The sequence below is a fragment of the Drosophila suzukii genome, chromosome 3 (genome assembly GCF_043229965.1).
Source record: "Drosophila suzukii chromosome 3, CBGP_Dsuzu_IsoJpt1.0, whole genome shotgun sequence".
Taxonomy (NCBI): domain Eukaryota; kingdom Metazoa; phylum Arthropoda; class Insecta; order Diptera; family Drosophilidae; genus Drosophila; species Drosophila suzukii.
Window position 1 is genome coordinate 84491233 of NC_092082.1, and position 20869 is coordinate 84512101.

A 20869-nucleotide genomic window follows, 5' to 3' on the forward strand; every position below is an offset into this window, starting at 1 on the left:
AGGTGGTTTCTAACACTCAAATTAAAGGTTCCATTTCTCTTAATTCAATATTTTGATGAAATCTTTTTATTTATATTTATTATTATTAATTATTTGGATTGAAAATAATAAAATCTGCCAGTATGTTCCAAAAAATTCTTCTTAATAAGCACCTACTTATCTTAATAGTTTCCTACGCACTAGAATCTTGAGCCCTATTTTAGGTACAACCCAAGTAACGTCTAATATTTTTTAGAAATGGGCTTATCATAACAAAAAGCACCCATGTACAATTATTTTTGATAATTTTTTATATGTCTTAAAGTAGTCATATAACATTTTAAGTACTCATATACGTTGCTTATCCAACAAACTAGTTTCTTATTAGTTCCATGGTGTGTTGCGTCTTGAACAAAGTCCTTAAATATATCAAGTCACCTTAAGTGCTTAATTTAATGTGTACGCCATCAGTTTGAGGGGAGGCCATAAAAAGTTGGATGATGGCTCGTGACCAAGCACCTTCCCTGCTGTTTATTTGACGCAATTAAAATGCGTTGGATGGGGTGAGAACGGTAGGGGTTTCCATATGAAGAGTGGGGACGTTAAGTGCGCCTAATCGAATTACATGTCGCGGTGACGACTGCTGATGTCATCGCCATCATCATTTTCGGGTTTCGGTTTTTCCCACACAACTTTCAGCAAATCCTTGCTTATTCGTGACCCCTCTCTCACCATCAAAAAGGGCTTCTTTAGCATTCCATTTTTCTGGGTCAGTAGCCATAAAATTGACAGACGTCTTTCACACGGCAAAAAATCCTGCAGACGACGTCGCTTCGTAAAGTTCAACAACCGATGGAGGAAAACCACACAGCCACACACGTGCAGGGGAAACCCCACCCGAAAATACCACCCCCACCGCCCCGGCCCACAAAGCTTGCTTTTCAACATCTTCATTGAATTATTTCGCAATCTATTTTAATAAATTTCATATCCTTTGGCATTATTTCCCATTTCCTGGGACAAAAATCAATAACGCACATAACGCAGTCACGATTTGTTTTTGCCCACACACACATGCGTTCCATTTGGCACATAAAAAAAGAAATATGGTCCCAATTTAAGACTGAAAATTGTCCCAAGCAGCGACCAATTTTTTTATTTCGGGATTTTTCTTACCGTCCAAACTCTCCTCTTTTTTGGGATTTTGTGCAGGGCGCAGGCGCCCTGGAAAATGAGCTTATATCCGAATGGAAGAAAGGCAGGACGTGCAGGGGATGTCCACACAAAAGGTACAGCAATTTGCTAAGGGCATTATCAAAACATATTCATATTTAAGCGAGTTATTTATGTTGTTTTACTTAGTTACAACCGTTTGTCGTTGAGCTGCCATCCATATACCATTGCTAGCCTGAAGGGCTCTCTTAGTTTCAACACCATATTTTTCTTATAGAACTAAGTTTTTTTGTTAACCATATAATCTTTCTAGAATGATTTCGTTTTGTATATCAATAAAAAAATACCTTAGGAGTATATATTGGAACATAAAAATAAGAATTTAGAATAATTTTAAATTATCAAAAAATAATAGATATAATTATTTATTTTATAATTTAATTATTATAGGGTTTCGTTTTGGCCTTTGGGGATCATACACACAAACCACCCGGCTCAAGAATGTTCAATATTTTTGAATTATTGCGCCATGTGTTCTTCCTCTACCATGAACATGAGTCGTACTTTTCCCGATCTGGTAACAACCACATCTTTTTTCTCTTTGACCCCCAATCTGCATAGCAACATCCTTTCACCCATTCACCTCTCTCTTCTTCTTTCCCTTTCACCTTTCTCTGCACTGCTTGGACTATTTAAATACGAATTCTACACCAAGGACCTTTTTACATACCAAAACCTACCGCTGCAGGGCGCCACCATTGCCAATGCTTGGTAGCCGCTAGATGTCGCTACAAATAAAATCGTGTAGTTACACTCAGAAAAGGACTATTGAACAAGAGAATTTTTTTTAATTCAGTAGTTTATGCATACGTATTATAAATATACTTGAATATAATTTTTCACGAATAAATAGAAAAGCACGACCTCCTCCTTGCCAATTTGAAATTTTGTTGTAATGCACTCGGAAGTCTCGCTATAATGATGGAAAGTCTTCCTGAGGAAGGATTCAAATCAATAAAATTCCATTACAGCTGCAAAAACATACCATGTATAAAAACTCGTTTATCAGCTATTGTAGGGAATTGTTCTTAGCGTATCCGGAACCTTAGAGCCAGCCGGCAGGATGGTAGCTGTATGGTCAGATCTATGAAGTACATAGCTTCTATGCTAATCTGACCACCTCTAATCCAGGCGAAGTTTACTTTTTTTTTTTGTCATCCTTCTCAACTGTCGGATACAGGTCGCAATCAATTAAATATATGAGTCTTTAAATGGAAGTAAGAGAGCATCGTCCTATGATTTTGAATATAATCTGCTTCGTCTTATGACTTTTTATAACATTGCTGCCAATCCCAAAGCTACACCAGTGACAAGTGCATGTGCTGCAACTTCTTTACCGCTCATACCGTCATCACCTTTCTTTTCACCGCCCCCCGAATCTGGAATGCATGGAAAATTTTCATTTTCATTAGTTGGGATTGTCGATGATGATCGTGAAAATTTTCAACGCATCCCAGACCATACAAATTGGCAAGGTGACAAAAAAGGATAAACGATATAGCGGCAGAATCGAATATAAATAATAGAATACTAAGGCCTAACTTAAATGGGCGTAAAAGAAAATTCTGGGAAGCGTTAAAAATTTTACATTAAAAAAAAGTAAGGATCATAAAATATGTCTAGAATATGAACAATGGAATATAAAAGGAATAGCAACATAGATTAATTCAATTTAACTGCGTTGTTTAGATAACTAATAAAATATATATATATCTTTTTTTATTGAATATTTTTTGTAAAATGTATCACTTACATGATGGGCCATTGACATCGCCTTGTCTGGCCAAGATCGCCCCGGGTGGCATTTCATAGTCACTACGGCCACCCCACTGTAGAAAATGATAAATAAATTATAAATATTAAATAGAGAGTAACCGACAACGACGATAGGTAGGACACTGACCTTGCGGCTCTTTGGTTTATACCAAGGTCCTTGGCGCGATTCAAAAAACTCGTAATGCGCCGAGTCCTTGGTAAACCAGACATCATCCTTGGTCAGACCCAGCCTGATCATGGCACCAACTTTGAGGAACAAACCAACTACACTTATGACCAAAATGGGAAGTACCTGTGGGATGGATTAGCTTTGTTTGAGATTGACATAAAAGTCGAGGAAAGATAACTATTTTGTTTATAAGAGTTATATAAATAAAACGATGCTACTTAAGTAGCTTTAAAGTGGGGTAAATTTTTTATTTTCTTGTTCACAATGTTTTTAATTTTAGAAAGACAATTTCTGTGAAATTAATACGACATTGTTTTAGCTTTCGATGTCACTGCTTCTTTCTACTTCCCCTGTGAAATGTTAAGTTGAAATTGGATTGTAAAATCAAATATATTATCAATACCCAGTATCCTGCAACGAAAACATTCGATTCCATCTCATTGAACTACTTCGCTTTTGTGGCTTCCTACCCATATTTTCTATAAACAGGTTTGCACTGGTGTTCAATTTCCTTAGGGCCAGCCATGGTGTTGCAATTGCTATCCATATAGATTGGAGGCCTCGGGCCGAGCTTAGACGATCCGAACCCTCGAATCCATACCAAGCAATCGCGGAAGTCCGGCCAATGTGATGTGTAATTTTACCACAGATTTGACCTCCAATCCATATTCACATTATTTTTTTTCTTATCCTGTTCCTTTTCAAATGTGGAAGACAGGACATGGTCATTTGAGCACCTCATCATAAGATTCCTTTAATCCTCCTTTCAACATTCCCAGCACTTTAAGCGGAAGAAGCCGACGCGGATGCACTCACGGCAGCAGGACCTGCCATTTTCCCATGGGGTTGCTTTCGCTCCTTGTCAACTGGAAGGCAAACACATTTTAGATTACCCAAAGAAGCCGTCTAATATTTATTTTGTAAAGATTGTATAAGACTAGCAATATAACTTACATGATGGTCCTGCTATGTCCCCTTGATAAGCTTGAACTAAACCAGGTGGAACTTCGCATTTTTGATTATACCTTAAAAACTGTGGGAAGGTATTCTTATAATTCTCTCTGGGCCGCACTAGCATCTAGACTCACCTTTAGATATTTCACGGGGTAGAAGTTACTATTTCGGGTCTCGAGATTTTCACAAGCAGCCGAATTCGCAGTGTAGGCAACATCATGCCTGGTAAGACCAATCTTTAACCAGGATATCACTTCGGCGACAAATGCCACGACCGTAATTGCTATAATAGGTAATGCCTAAGGGATAGAACCCAAATAATAGTCATGCATAGGATTTCAAAGATTAAAATATCCTTGCAGACAACTATATTGAGCCGTATCCGCAAAAAACGTAAGCAAACGTTCCGGGAATCGTTATTGGAATCGCCAAAGAATATTTTGGAATTCGAGCCCTAACCGCAATAATTTAAAGTTCTTTAAAAATGAAAGAATTATTTCAATTGTATTAATTATTTGTTTAATGTATAAAAACCAATAAATACAATACATTACTTATTATATTTTCGCGGTTAGGGCTTGATATAGTAGTCTGAGAAAAACAAGGTGCTAATTGTTTATTATCAGAAGTCAATCCATAAGATTTCAGGTCTATAGCATCACGAAGTGACAAATAATGCAATAATAGCCTAAATAGCTCCATATTCATATCATAAATCATTCAAAATTGTTTTTAACTCAGCATTTCTCAAGTGGAAAATGTCGCTCTCAACATCACTCTGCACTCTTTTATTTAATGTCGCCTTTCTTATTCGCACTCCGACGCTATCTCTGTTCGAATCTATTTATGGGTGTAGGCAAAAACATTTTAAAGGGTCGATGTGTTTGATAATATATTGGATTTTTCAAACCACGCGCCCAAACTACATTGTTGTTAGTAAAAGCTGTTACTTAACATAGTAAACGTCGAAACTTAACAGAGGTAGCAAAAAAATACTGTTCAGCTGTCAAGTCAGCTGTCATTTGGTATTTTTCGGTTCCCTGCGCACGCTGCTTCCGAAATCCTGACAACCGACGCCGGCAGAGGCAGAGGGTAGGCAGAGATAAAGCAGCGGACGCAGCAACATTCGAACTTCGATTTTCAAACTGCGCAGTCGCAACCGCAAACCATAAAAGAAAAAGAACTCGAAACAGAATATTAACAGGATAAATTCAGTGTCGTGCAGCTAGAACATTTCCGAAATCGTTTTGGGCACTTATTTATGGCTTTGGCCCTTTACATTAATTCGCGAGCTTGTTGAGCAACAACAAAAAAATAAAACGCAATTCATTGCCATTGGCAACAACAAAGTAGAGCCGAAAAAAAGGGAAGCGTAGTCAAAGCAAGTGGCGAAAACCGAAAAAAATCAGAAGGAAACAAGTCTATACTTTTTTTTGGGAAACCATACAAGTGGCGAAATTCAAGATTTTCTGGGAAATATAATCAAGTGGCTATAGAAAACCAAAGAAAAAATCATACCAAAGGAAAACAGCTATAAAAAAAACGGGAAACCTCATTTTTCTTTTGACCAACTGTCAGTCAAACGGCCTTCAAAATTCAGATAAAGCAGGAAATGCACGCGCTTCAGGAGGGCGCCACCATGCTGCACCAGCCGCCGCCACCCACTTCTGGGGAGGATCACCTGCTCACCGCTGACAGTTTCTTTTACGCACGCAGCAATCCCATGGAGAACGCGGCCGCAGCCGCTGCCGCCGCAGCAGCGGGCTTGATTGATCCACATCACAACCGGGATTTGCACCAGGCCCTGGTGGCTTCGATAGCCAACAATGGTGTGGCCGCCATTGGCGGTGGCTTGACCACAGCGGCGGTCTTGAAGAGTGCCGCCCAGCAGCAGCAGCAAGCACAGCAACAACAGGCTGTGGTGCAACAGACCCAGAACTCGGTGGTCGTGTCCTCTGGACAGGATCAGCCCAAACAGGAGCAGGCCCAACAGGCAGCATTGGCCCTGCTCAAGGAGAATGTGAACGCCTCGGCTGGGGCAGGACAAAACAATGGTCAGGCCGCCATGGGGGGCAGCAACAAGAGCGGCTCCTCCGGCAGATCTACACCCAGTTTGAGCGGAGGCAGTGGCTCCGATCCCGCACCGGGCAAACTCTTTGTCGGCGGACTCAGCTGGCAGACATCCTCGGACAAACTCAAGGAATACTTCAACATGTTTGGCACCGTCACCGATGTACTCATCATGAAGGATCCCGTCACCCAGGTAAGCCGAAATATCCTCTATTTTCATCTATTATATGTCGTCTACTATTTTTATATGATGATGTACCTTCATAATCCCCCTGCCTTTCGGGTTTACAGCTACCATTTTGTGATTTACCTTTTGCACAGCTGCAAAACTGCAGGTTTTGTCGCCCTCTTTGCATTTTCCTTTTCTACCAGCCTTCCAGCCGAGGTTTAGAATTACAGTTCTTTCGGCGTTACGTGCCAAAAACAAAAGAATCAAAGTAAGAAACAGAAGGAGGAGGAGGAGGGAGAGGAAGAGAATGAAAGGACCACCGAACCCAAATTTAATTTAATCAGGTTTTATATGTAGATCAGCTTGTCGGGGTTGATCCACTCGGAACTGTTTATAGGGACACGAACTTAAGAACCAATTTCCTTGTCATAATTTGTATGCAGGGTGTATCAATTTTCTTATGAACATGCTGGCCACCATTTCCTGAGAAGTTTGGGGCGTAAGATTTCGGTTAAAGTAGCGAGAAATTTGATAGAATAAATATTTTATTATAGGATCTTAAATCTTATACAATAAATTACTTTTCTAGACCAGGTTCCACTTGGACATATTAGTAGTTTTGATCAAAAGCCAAGAAATGCACTTCGAAATTACCTTTCGGATTATCTTGTTTCTAAGAAACGTCAAAGGTGTGCTGACAAATGATTTAGACATTATCGATATCTAGCCATAGGAGTTTTCCCTCGAAAAAGTAGAGTTATGGCAGCGGAAATTGACTTTTTGGAAATGCTTAATGCCTTGAGCAATTTGTCCGCTTGATAAGCGGACATTATCCACACATCCTACATGCATTTAGTCGGCGGTACCTATACACATATATTTCCATTCGATTATATACAATGTGGCTCCCCAACGAAAAAGAGCGCGCGCGCTGCTTTCGGGCCATAAAACAGCAGCTGCCGCATTGTTCCTGTTCGAGTCCTGTTCCTACGGCGCAGCTGTTCCAGCGACCTCCGCAACTAGGGTTTCTGGGGTTCGGGTTCGGTGTTTAAGGATTCGGCGGCACAGGACAAATTCTATACGTACACCTGGGGTTGTTTCCGAGCCAATTGCGCAATTACGGAATGAGTCGGACGGCCACGACTGCATGATAGGGCAGTTATATTCGCCGCGATCGACTAACGGGGTTGTGTCCTGTCCCCTCAACAGTAGAACCCGAAAGATATACACACACACACACTAAAAACACACCTTTTGTTCCATTCCCCCTCTTTGAAAAGAAAAAAAAAGAAGAAGAGAGTATACAAAAAACAAGAAACAAACAAAGCGAGAAGAAAACTGGTTTACCAACTGTCTTTGCTTATGAAGACGATCCTTGCGATGATCGGGGGAATACTGTAGTCCATAAGCACCTAAGATCAGTCAGTTAAATAGCTAGTCATATGATGTAGTAAACCAAATGTATGAACTACTAAACATAACATAATTTTAATAAACATAAAACCACAATCAAAAGTGAGGAATCTCGAGTCAAGGACAAGGCCGGAAGCCAATAAAGGAACCAAAGCAGCCTGAATACCTGGGGCCCAGGTAACCATAGCCATAACCAGGATGCCAAACCACAGGATGACGAACCAGCGTCGGCTTAGGTACATTATTCAAAAAAAAAAAAAGAACCCACAAAAAGCAATCGCCAAGTACTTTAACTACTGTATAAAAAAGAGAACGTTTAGCGTACTTGAATTACTCAATACTGGCGCATCGTAACTCTCGTATATCGTATAACTCTGAGCAATAATAATAACTGCATAATTGTAATCGTATCTCTAATTGAATGTACTCGTTCTTGTACTCTCCTAATCGTACTCGTACTCCGTATTGTGTACTTGGTTTATTTTAGCGTTTCTCACCCAATAAAAACAAAAAAGTATTCAACAAAAATACAAATCCACGCATTGATTTTAAGCAAGCCTCCAAAAGCAAATCAAACTAACGAGTTTATCTTTCATATCTTACACCGTTGTTAAATCTAGAACTCAATTGAGAACATAGTTGAAAGAGGCGTGCTTTACCCCAATAATATACTATCCAATGCCCATGTTCCCATTTTAGTGTAAGATGGAATCGAAAATCGTCCTGGCAACTGTTGACTTGATTGTGTAACATAAATAAGAACCTTAGTTTAGCATAATTTACCCAATATTACAACTTATTACCATATTACAAGACCCCGTAAAAGTTAGACCTTATAAATAACCATTATCCGCCATTTTGTTTGTATGTGTTTAGTTAATGCTTTTTAATTTACTTTGGCAAATCGAATCATTAAAATTAACAATGTATTTTAAGTTGCGTATTTCGAATACTTATCGAAAAATACATTTTTTGTGTTCTGTTATGTCGCTGATTTTTTGTTTTTGACAATCCGCCGTTTGTAACCGCATTAATTGGAAGAAATCCATTATGCTTAGTAAATAGAACACCCAAAATTCGGCATAAATTCATAAATCAATACTTATAGGATATGTTCTAGGTCCTGTAAATGTATGTAGCTAGTTGTGTTACCCCACGAAAATCCCCACCCATAAATAAAGCTCGTCTTTAAAAATGGAATTTACCCGAGGGTTAAATAATACACTAGAAATTATATATTTTTCTCTTTAGGTAGGTAGTCTTATAGTTTCTCTCTATTTCTCTCTGGAATTATGTACAATAAAATGTATTTGAGCCATTTGACTCTACTTTGCCCTAGGCTTAAGAAAAAATTGTATCCCCCCATTACTGTAATATATGTAACCGGTACGAGAATAATTAATTAGACTAAGCAACAAATATCACACATTCAATACTCATTCTTTGTAAAAACTATTAAGTAATTATTAAGCAAAACTAACCAAAGAATACGAATTGTATGGCAAAACGGGTTTAAACATTAATTGCAAGAAAAACAAGCAACAAAAAAAAGAGGACTTTAGATTATAATTAGAAAGCATATCTAGAGCATTCCCACTTTATCTAATAAACCTATCTTGAAGACACAGTGCGTTTTAGAACTATAAAGTAATTATTGCAATATAATACAGTAAATTTCACGAAATAAATTTTATAAAATTCTTTTCAATGTACATTTGAAACTAGCTATTGAATTTATAGCTCTGAGCCGCACTATTTCCACTTTTCTATATATCAAAGCCTTACTATCACATACACCATATGTAATTGCCACATACATTTGTATCCTTGAGTTGAGTTCGCAATCACGGCTGAGTGAACGAATGTTTTTGGTATCCTCCAGTTTTCGTGTATATATCTATGCCTCCTGTACCTACATTTATATCTGGGATCTAGAGGGGTGCCGCATCAGTATGGTGAACACGTTGAATGCATATATTTCGTAATGTTTCTATGATATATGTATGTTCCAGTTTAGCAAATGACCATATATCGATCGATCTACTTGCGTATAAATATTGGTATTCTGTTAACAAAGCAAAAGTATCCTTAGAAGAATTTTAGTTTTTAGTTGAAACATTTTTTGTGTTCTTTGGATTTAAATTAAAACTTGTTTGTGTTTACTCCACAAAATAATAAAAAAAAACATTGAAAAAACAATGCAAATTTGATGAGCAAAAGCGTAAAAAGGCCACGCCCAATTCAGTCGATAAAGCCATCTACATACATGCATTTAAACTGTATCCGTATCTGTGTTTACATATATCTTTAAATATAATTTTTATATACTTGTGGAAGATCGAGTTCCGATCGACTTGATTGATTCTTACTTTGTTGGACTTTTGCTAACGTTCCGTAGGACATTTTACGATTATTAATCCTAGTTATATAACTACAACTACATTTGCAACTTAGACTTAGTCGCCTCTAACCGAAGCTCTGTTTTTTGCACTTGATTCCCCGCAAAAACTAATGTATCCGTGTCTATTTGTTTTTCTTCCCCACCCACACACAAATCTATACTGAACAACTACAGCGCAGTCGCGGCTTTGGTTTCATCACATTCCAAGAACCCTGCACCGTGGAAAAGGTCCTCAAGGTGCCCATTCACACACTCGATGGCAAGAAGATCGACCCCAAACATGCCACCCCAAAGAACCGACCCCGACAGGCCAACAAGACCAAGAAGATCTTCGTGGGCGGCGTCTCGCAGGACACCTCCGCCGAGGAGGTCAAGGCCTACTTCAGCCAGTTCGGCCCTGTCGAGGAGACGGTCATGCTGATGGACCAGCAGACAAAGCGCCACCGTGGCTTCGGATTCGTCACCTTCGAGAACGAGGATGTGGTTGATCGTGTCTGCGAAATCCACTTCCACACCATCAAGAACAAGAAGGTCGAGTGCAAGAAGGCCCAGCCTAAGGAGGCGGTCACCCCGGCTGCCCAGCTCCTCCAGAAGCGCATAATGCTAGGCACCCTGGGCGTACAGTTGCCCACAGCTCCAGGTCAGCTAATTGGAGGCCGCGGCGCTGGCGTGGCCACCATGAACCCTCTGGCCATGCTCCAGAATCCCACACAGCTGCTGCAATCCCCGGCAGCAGCCGCCGCCGCCCAGCAGGCCGCCCTCATATCACAGAATCCGTTTCAAGTACAAAATGCCGCCGCAGCAGCCTCGATGGCCAATCAAGCGGGCTTCGGCAAGCTGTTGACCACATATCCGCAGACCGCGCTGCACAGCGTCAGGTTAGTTAAATTTCTATGTATTTAAGAACGTTACTAATAGAGTGTTATCTCCCTTAGGTATGCACCCTACTCGATCCCCGCCAGCGCCGCCACTGCCAACGCTGCCCTGATGCAGGCCCATCAGGCGCAGAGCGTGGCCGCCGCTGCCCATCATCACCAGCAGCAGCAACAGCAGCAGCACCACCACCAGCAGCAGACCCACAACGCCCATGTGGCCGCCGCCCAGCAGCAGCAACAGAGCCACCAGCACGCCGTCTCCAACTCCGCTTCGCAGGCGCACTCGGCGGCAGCGGCTGCCGCTCTGGCGGCCAATGCCGCGAATGGAGCCGGTGCCGCTGGAGCCCACAGCTTGGCCGCTGCCGCCCAACAGGCGGGTTTGATGGCCGGCAATCCCCTGAATGCCGCTGCTGCCGCCGCCGCCGCTGCTGCCAATCCGGCGGCTGCCTACCAAAACTACGCCCTGGCCAACGTGGATATGTCCAGCTTCCAGGGCGTCGATTGGAGCACCATGTACGGCATGGGCATGTACGTCTAAGACGCGGGTTTTGTTTGGTAATTTGAATGAAACACTCACCATACACCATACTCCACCACCCCATACACTCATTCACTCCCATGTGAAACACCACCACCCCTAGTTGTAGTTCCATACGAAATCCACATGGCCCCCATCCATAAATATTCATAGAACCACACAGAAACACTCTCTCATACGAAGTTGGTTTTCCTTTGAGTTTGGCTTAGTTAGTAGTCCGCAACACGGAAGGCAAATTAAGTATTATATTTAAGGAGCCCTCGGGCGAGTTCAATAAATACTAACTAATATATATATATACATATAAAAAAAATCATAAGCAATATAAGCAACAAACAAACAACAACAAAAAAGGAAGCAAAGCAAAGCGAAATCGAGGAAAAACAAAATTCAAAACCAAAAAGCAAAAATTACGAAGCGATAGAGAAGCAAAAGAAGGAAAACACATTAAAAACCACCGATTGTGATTGCGTTTAAATGTAGCCGTTAATATATAATTTTTAGTGCATAAAAAAACCATTAAACCTAATCCTAAATTAAAATAAACAAATAAAAAAACTAAAAGTAAATATATATATAAATACATATTTATGAAAAGCAAGAGCAAGGAATGAATCTTATAAGTTGACTCACGCTCGTTTAACCAAGAATGGCGCTCATTATTTAAAAATTAAAGAAATCTTTATTATTTTGGAGCCGTAAACTCAACTGAAATCAATGAGAAACTACTCCTGCAAGGGCAGTATTAAGTAATCGAATGAAACTGCAAAAGAAAACATTTTGCTCAAGACAAAGAGTTATTAATTAATGTTTAAACCAAGCTAACCAACTAAAGCGATGAAACCCAAAATGAAACTATTATTTTAGAGGTTTAGTTGAGTTCGAATTTAATTCACCCAGCATAGATTACAACAACAGAGTTAACCAATCACCAACGAACATCACCAACTCACGTACACAAACACTCGAAAACCCCATCCCCCTATATCTTCTATCTCCCTAACTCTGTTCTTTGTACTTAATAATATAACTTAAAACAATACAAATACCACAACGAACAAACCAAATTTCTGTTGTGTTTTGTGTGTGCGAATCTTATTTGATTTAGTTTTAGAACTAGTTTAGTCTCCACTCAATCTCAACCATTTGTAGCAAGTAACTCAATAACATTTGTTGAATATTTTGGCATTTGCATATTACTATTATTATAATTTCGACCGACAGAAAGTTCTCTGGACTAGAGCGGCCTTTTTTATATTTTATAAGACATTTAAGTGAGAACGACTCCTTAGGGCAGTGTACTAATCTTCTAGATTTTGAACCCTCTTTCCAATTCGTATTTCATTTGCATAACCATCCAAGCAACTCATGAACCAGGTAACATTACTTTACTGTAGCTTATTGTTTTAAATGGCACAATCTTAGTTCTTAATATTATTTTGTAATTACCCTTATCTGTAGCATTTGCATTTGATTTTGCATTCGACAAATACTTCACCCATTGAAACCAAGAAAAACAAATCGAAATAAGAAGAAAACCGGAGCAGATGCTCCTGGATAGTTATGTATTTGTCTCATTTGAATCGCTTGCATGTTTAAAGTTTAATTTTAGTTACTAGTTATCATTTGGAAAGTAATAATTTGCGTATGTAAATATTTAGTTTATATACATTACACACACACATTATATGGAAAACAATGAAACATTTGAAGTAATTTTTTGTGTTTAATAAAAACCAACGAACAAAACAACAAACAACTTTGCCATGAGTTGAGCAAACATTTGTGTTTTCTTATGATTTGATTAATTTGACTGTAAATATTTGACCACATTATACTGTATTATTTGATTTGATTTACCTCGTAAACCACACTCTGTATCTGTTGTTGTGCTGTGCTGTCTTTCTCTCTATTTATCTGCTCCTCTCACCCATGTGTAGAACTTATTACATTTCGATGCATTTGCCAGTACCAAAAAGTTAACGATTGTGTGCGATTGTGGAGAATTGTTTTTAATTCCTGTAGATTTTCGCCTCGAGGGGTGAGTATTATGATGTAATATCGTTTCGTATACCAAAGATTTTGCATATTAACCAAAATTTCATTCACATTTGCTGGGCTGAATTCGAGGCTCGAGTCCCATTTACCCATGTGCAGAAACTAATTTATTTATTTATTGTTAACGCTTAAGACTCTAACACATTCCACACGTGCTATGGTGCCATTTACTTATCAATATTAATATTTATAATTTTCTTAACTCCTCTGTCAGTTCTCGATCTCAGAACAATTGCTTTTAGCATAAGATTGATTTTACCCTGCCAATCCAAGAAGAATACGAAAAATTCCTTTATTACTACGTACACATGTTTTGTTCTATTGACATAATTTATAAACAAACCAAATAAAAATATTTATATTTTATTACTGCATTTTCCATTTATTTATATTAGCCTAAAAAGCAAGAAGTCAAAAAATGTTCTCATAGTTGCCTATGTTTATTGTACTACTTGGAGAATAATTTACAATTTTCGGTTACTTTTCCGTATGCTTCAACATTAAGTCAGAGCGACAAAAAGTCGACCAGTTTCATAGTTATTCGTATTGTAACAGTTGCAACAGTCTGAATTCGATATAAACAACAATATATCTCTTATATCCAATGAAATGTTTTGTTTTCCATACTCGTACCAAAGATATATACCCAAAGTAGAAGCTTGCTAATTTTGATATACATAGTAACCAGATCGAACATACTTAAATAGCGCTCTCTCTATAAATATATACATATACATATATCTATTTTTTGAATACCAATATTAATAGAATAGTAGCTCGTGGTTTTATTTCGTGACACGGGAGTACCAACCGTTACTGAGATGATAACACAATTCTCGTCTCCGCAGACGACACCCTGCAGACCTATGGATCCTCAGCCGTGATAGACATACTTTTAGACTTTTATAATTTAAATTTTATTAATCAGATATAGAACATGCCCCACTGTCGCTTCACCAATCCGCTGATTTCGCGATTTTTTTTGGCATGTTAATAAACTATGTGCCTACATAGGCATATATCAACAAAAAAAGAGAATAAATTAATTGCTCAAAATGGAGGGTTGGTTGATATGAATTTTAGTAAGAATCCAAAACTACAAGGAAATCCAACTCCAAAAAAACACATAATAATTACAAATAAAAAAGTTACTTTCGAAAATCTAAAATCTATTATAAAGTCAATCTAAAAAATATTTGAATACTCTCTTCTTGGGAACAGAAACAAAAAGAACACTGCATATCAGCCAGCCCCAAACCTTCATAATCTTTTTTACAAATAGAATCTGTATTTTTGACATGTTTTCGTGTGGTATAGCGTCATCAAGATAGTCGGTTTTCAGTCATTATTTATTGGCCCAAAAACTACATGAAGAACTTGCTGTAATATAATACCAACATTACACACTGCGAATTAGATCTTATAATTTCGTTTGACTTGTAGGTTGACAACCAACTTATTGAAATACAAGATATTTAGAAAACCTAGTTATTTATTCCTATATAATAGTTATTTACACACATTTATAAAAAACGCATGATGAAACATGTACAGTAGTCAATTGAGAAACATCCCTTATATATACAGCGGCAATCTCCAAGATTATCATCTGTCACAGTTGTATCCCAACTCAAGATCCCAGAAGTCCCACATTAGCAAGACATTAGCATTAACTACGTACATAATACCTACATCATACACACATACATCATATGACAATAAGATCAACTGTGTTTCAGCATTCAAGTGTCAGTATTCGTAAACCAAATTACCTAACAAACTTATACTATGTAATCGACAAGGAAACCAATCCTAGAGAACCTTTTGGATTTGGATTCGGATTGAACGGCGTTTTAGAAATTGGAGTAGTTGGGTTAGGATAGCCTTTGAAACAAGTTCTCCCGTGCAACTCAAGTGGCGAAAACTTTATAGATATTTACATGCATACATAGAAACATATATATACATACGATGATATTTAGCAAGACCGTGATATATTCAATTAGTAAAACAAAACAAAAAATTCTATATTATATGTATATATCAATTATATATTGAGACGTCTCTCAAAATGTGTCAAATTGCATACTAAGAGTAGAATTTTTGGTATACCCAGGAAAACCCAGGGAAAAAAACAAAGTAAACATTTCATCAACTGTTGTTGTGAAGGCTACAAAACAACGCATATCACTTTGATGGTGTCAAAACCCAGAGTTTTCGAGTTTTACCCAAGAAAAAACGAAATCGAAAGTTAAACTGAATTTGTGAAAAGAGGTTTGCTGAAGAATTCTCCAGAGAATCTTTTTAACCAATCAACAAAAACGAGAAAACAGCGCAAGAAACTAGATTTCATTTTGGATATGGTTTTAGATGACCGACTACGAGTGCATCCAATAATGTATTGTTGATTTGAGTGACTAATGAGGACCAAATTTTTAGCGAAATTCAGAAATCAGGTTTTTAGATCCTAAAAATGGTAAAAATCATACCCAAATTTAACTAGTTTAATTAGAGTATTTTTATTTGACAACCTGGCATTTTTTGGCTTCTTGCTTATTGTTTGGCGTTGTTATATTTTTTTTATCAACCAAGCGCTATGAATAACACCGACACTAACACAACCAACACACCCCCACACACTCTCAACAAGCTAGTCAATTGATGTGCATAGGCACAAACTAATTCTTTATAAACAAATGCAAAAAGTGGTAAGTAAAAAGTGAACAACCAACAATAAAATGTAAGGAAAAATTTAAACCAAAAATCGAACGTACACAATAAAAACTAAAAGCAATTATTTCCCTTGACTAACCCTGGGAAATATAAAAACAACAAAACATATAAATCACATTGAAAATGCTCTAAGAAACGTTTAATTTAATTTATCTTATTGAGAATTAGTTGGTAAGCTTAATATTAAGTACAAGTGTTAAATAATTTCGAAGCAATGCGTACAAAAGTATTCACGAGATACTTTATACGAACAGGCTATATATTTATCAATTGCTAAAATTATATTTAAATGCGTAATATATTATTAAGAGACCGTGAATGGCTACTTTTGCTCATTTCAGATGCTTAACGAAATGCTAAAATCAAAGACAAAACAAGTCGTATTCAAACCTAATTTAAGTGTTAAGCAAGACAAATTCAAATATACTACAAAAAATGCATAAAAACAAACCAACAAAAAAATATATACAATATATATATTTAAAAAGGAACATGTTTTCTTATATAGCAAGGAAGGATGATTACTTTAACTGGCTCGTAACATATCAATTCTACTGAGCTATATTTTGAAATGGAATGCAAATTAAAACGAACGAATTCAACACCAAGTTCAATTGATACAACCGTGGTTTTTTTTATTAAGGCTAAATACAATAAAAATCGTGAAGTAAATACTCAAAAACTGAGGTGAGTAAAATCGCTAACGAAATTTTAGCAGAAAGCCTTGCTAAGACTTTCCTAATCGAAAACATAACTTAGACTCGTCTTCCAGCAACTAATTGAAATGAAAAAAGTTCTTACACCAATAGTGACAACGGGAGATAAAAATTTTAGGGATAATAAAGTTCAGTTATGTTTTGTCTAAAACCCCCGATGATTTCAAAACCATTTCAAGGGGCAGACCGAGCTCAGCTTTTGGCTATACTTGTTACACGTAATCAATCAGTACAATTTTTGCAACGAGGAATTTTAACGAAAGACAACCATTTGAAGGAGAAATGGTATAGAAACTTGTTTTGAATTTTGATTTCAGGTTCTGCCGCCTATTAAGGTCCCAAACATACAGATCGTTTCGACCCCTTACTAAACAAAAATCGCAGACGGGTGGAAAGCTCTTTTTACTAACTGTTGTAAATTTGTTTCTCCAAAGATTGGAATGAAGGTCAAGGAAAGATAAAAAACAAACTATATAAACGATAAGCAAGTGCATTATATTGAACGATTTGGTAAACAATACGAAGGATAGCAATAAGTTTTCATATACATATATATAAACGATATAACTTTTAGGCCATAAGCAAACCAGTATGAAACCCTTTGAATTGAGTTTGGCTTGGGCTCAGAATCGTACCCATAGATCAGAAAGTATGCAGTTCTATTGTAACAGCCAAGCTTATATGCATTTCTTTACGAAATGGTTATTATTTGTTTAGCCTGTAACGAGAAATGGATATATTATATATACAACACCCTGTATCTTGTAACTGTAACATGTAACTGCTGTCGCTCTATTTCTCGCTCTATACTTGTAGCGATGTTTAGACACCAACATATATACTGAAACACAATATATAATTCTTTCGATATATACAAAGGTCATGTAAACGGTATTTACTCTTTTAGCCCAAAATCCCCGATATACCCTAAATCCAAACCGAATAAAATCAAACAAATTGCTGACAAAAATATAATGTGAACCCTTTGTGTAATTTTCCTATTGAAAAACTTCTTGGCATAAACCCTTTTTGAATTGAATTGAAATGAATAAATGAAATGTGAAAGAAAATTTTACAAATAGAACCGTTGTATTTGATTTGAACTAAATGGAATACGAGTAATATAACATCTGGAAAAGTATATTTGTAATTTGAAAGTAGTTTGCACGAAATAATTTTTTCCTGTATAATGCACAAAAAAATGAAGTGTCTGTAAAACATATTGTATTGTTAATGCTTAGCGTAAGATTAGCTGTAATTAAATATTTATACTCGTACATTCGTATGGTACTAATTAGATTATAGTTGAATTAGAAACCACCGTCATATTAGACTTTGTAAAATGTACTTGTATAACGTACTCTTCGTTTTGAACTTGATACCACGTAATCGTAAAAGTAATGGTAAATGATTGACATTTAGTAATATCGACATTGATTATATAAAAACTCACTTTATTATCAGTAGTTTCCAAACTTTTTGTTTTTTCTTAGACTGTAACCGGTGCTCATTTTGGTTTTGGATTACATTTCTATCATTTAGTTCTTAAATATGTATAAAATGAGTTTCAGTCTTGCGAGCACATCAACTATGATCAACTATGATATCAGGTGTAGTACACTTTGCAGTTTTGACACTGGGAAAGCGGAGATCGACGGACGGTTAAAATAACCCAAGTCGATTTCTTTTTTTTAAATCCTTATTGTATAAAATATATTGTGCTTTTTTGGAACCATAATATTATTATTCTTTATTAATCAGTAAAGTTCAATTTAAATGGATTTACAATATTTACTCAAACAATTGAGTGCCGGTTATAAGACAGTATTTTACTTTTTATAAGGATTAGATTTACTTTCGTTTTTATTTTTACTTCTAGTGTATGATACTCATGCTTTTAGTGCAGTAATTGCAGCATTTTATTTCAATCATTCTGATTTGTACATAAATTACCAAGTGGTATCCTACTCTTGTTTTCAAACCAATTTATTTATTTGCTTTTAATTAGGCTTAGACACACAGAAGGCAAAGCATGGTTTTTGATATACAAAGATATCTCAATGGAAATCAATGATCAGCAAGCGAAAAAAGCTAAGAAAACTCTTTTTAAGAAACACATATGCGACAATACCCTTTTTGTGTGAACTCAAAGTATCCTCTAAGCGAAAGGTAAATCATATGATTCAACAATTAACAGTCAGATATTATAGGGAGATAGTCAGAGCGAAGACAACAAATAAGCAATATATAACTTTGATACCGATGTGTTAATGTTGAGGCAAACTCAAGTAATAGATACATATAAATTATATATATTTGTATTTCAAAGATGTGCCGTAAGCGCGATCTTGAACATTAAATGGTGACCCAAAAAGCTAACACTAGAACCCTAAGCGCTGAGTTGAAAGATGAACCAATTTATTGATACACCGATGCACACTGTGTTGTTGTGTTGGTCGTTATAAGAAAAAACCAAAACAGTAGCATATAAACGGAGTATTAATATCTCAAAAAGAAATTCAATGTTTTACGTTGCAAGTGTTTGTGCAATACAAAATTATATACAAAAACCATTGAAAACCGTGTCGGATGATTTCGAGAAGTTTTCGAAATGCTGTTCCCAAAGTTGGTTGCCCTTAGCTTCTTATGCCGTATAAATATATTATTGAAACTTAAATATTATATAAAGTATTCATAGATAACGTATAGATTTGATTAGACCGTAGTACATACATGCACACTCATTCACACTAGAAGACAGACATCAGTTGGTATTGAGTAAACTTGAATTTGCGTAAAAATTTGCTGTTTGACTTTGACCCACACGAAACTCAAACCGAACTCATCTTAAATGTTGCAGCGTATTAATATAATTAATTATATATATACTATATACATATATACCACAATAAATGTTTCACATAAAATAATTTGCTCTGTAGTTTCAACCAACTTAATTTCCGTGCATTTCCACACCCAACACATCTACTTATTATAATTTTGTATCTACTATATGAATCTTGCGCGTAGCTAGTTTGATAAAATTGGCCTTCTGTTCGATTTTTTTTAACAAGTACACTAATTACAATTTTATTTAATATTTTGCACTGAATAACCGTATCTAGGTCTATCCTACTTAGAACTGCTCCAAAAGTCTGTTAGAGGCACTTAAAGTAAGCATAGAAGTATATATCACCTCTTGCAACATCTTACAGATTCCGGTTATAGATAAATAGCCAGGATGGTAAGTTTTGGGTAGGGGTGTCAGGGTATTCATCTTTAAACACTTACCCCCCAATGATGCATAACGGCCTTCTTCGAGAACACACAAGGATCATCATCTAGAAACGGTACCAGATTCTCTGCAAAGAAAATGGTTCTTCAGATAAGCAGACCTAAAATGGATTCTCCTCAATCTAGTACTCACTCCTAACTAATAAAGTGCGGGTTGACGGTGGTGGTTGCAACTAAGGATTGGGTGGATAAGGGATTATTACAGGTTCTCCGTATGTTATCCTGGCTCACCTTTGGCACGTGTAATAAAGAAGCGCGCCTTCGGAAAGCAACAGCTGTAAGACGAAGCGCCATTTTATTAAAATGTGCTAGTCCAATATTTTAAATTTTCGAATTTTGAGTAAAAATTTTTTCTAGCTTTGCCAAAAGGGAAATACTTGATCTATTACACATGAAATTTTGATAAAGACTAAAATCTTTCCCTTAGATATCATTGACGTAATTCTCTTGTGTTCTGTAAAGGTTCCTATTTATTTATATTTACTTGTACC

At 36.9% G+C, this 20869-nt stretch overlaps 2 protein-coding genes across 5 annotated transcripts in view; one reads left to right on the forward strand and one right to left on the reverse strand.

Annotated features, from left to right (window-relative positions):
• msi (RNA-binding protein musashi) overlaps positions 1-13999 on the forward strand; it is a 98130-nt gene extending 84131 nt beyond the window's left edge. For all 4 annotated transcript variants that reach the window (XM_036818332.3, XM_036818334.3, XM_036818335.3 and 1 more), the window contains 3 exons: positions 5828-6374; positions 10339-11042; positions 11100-13999. In XM_036818332.3, coding sequence (XP_036674227.3) covers positions 5828-6374; positions 10339-11042; positions 11100-11577 — 1729 coding nt within the window. In that variant the 3' untranslated portion in view covers positions 11578-13999. The remainder of the gene's footprint in view (positions 1-5827; positions 6375-10338; positions 11043-11099) is intronic.
• On the reverse strand, positions 1988-20798 carry ymp (yellow-emperor). Its single transcript, XM_036818339.3, is given in 8 exon segments — positions 1988-2146; positions 2198-2353; positions 2356-2379; positions 2966-3041; positions 3116-3280; positions 20376-20446; positions 20512-20551; positions 20610-20798. Coding segments are annotated over 7 exon segments (552 nt in total). The 5' UTR covers positions 20673-20798; the 3' UTR covers positions 1988-2146; positions 2198-2240.
• Between the last annotated feature and the right edge of the window lie 71 nt (positions 20799-20869).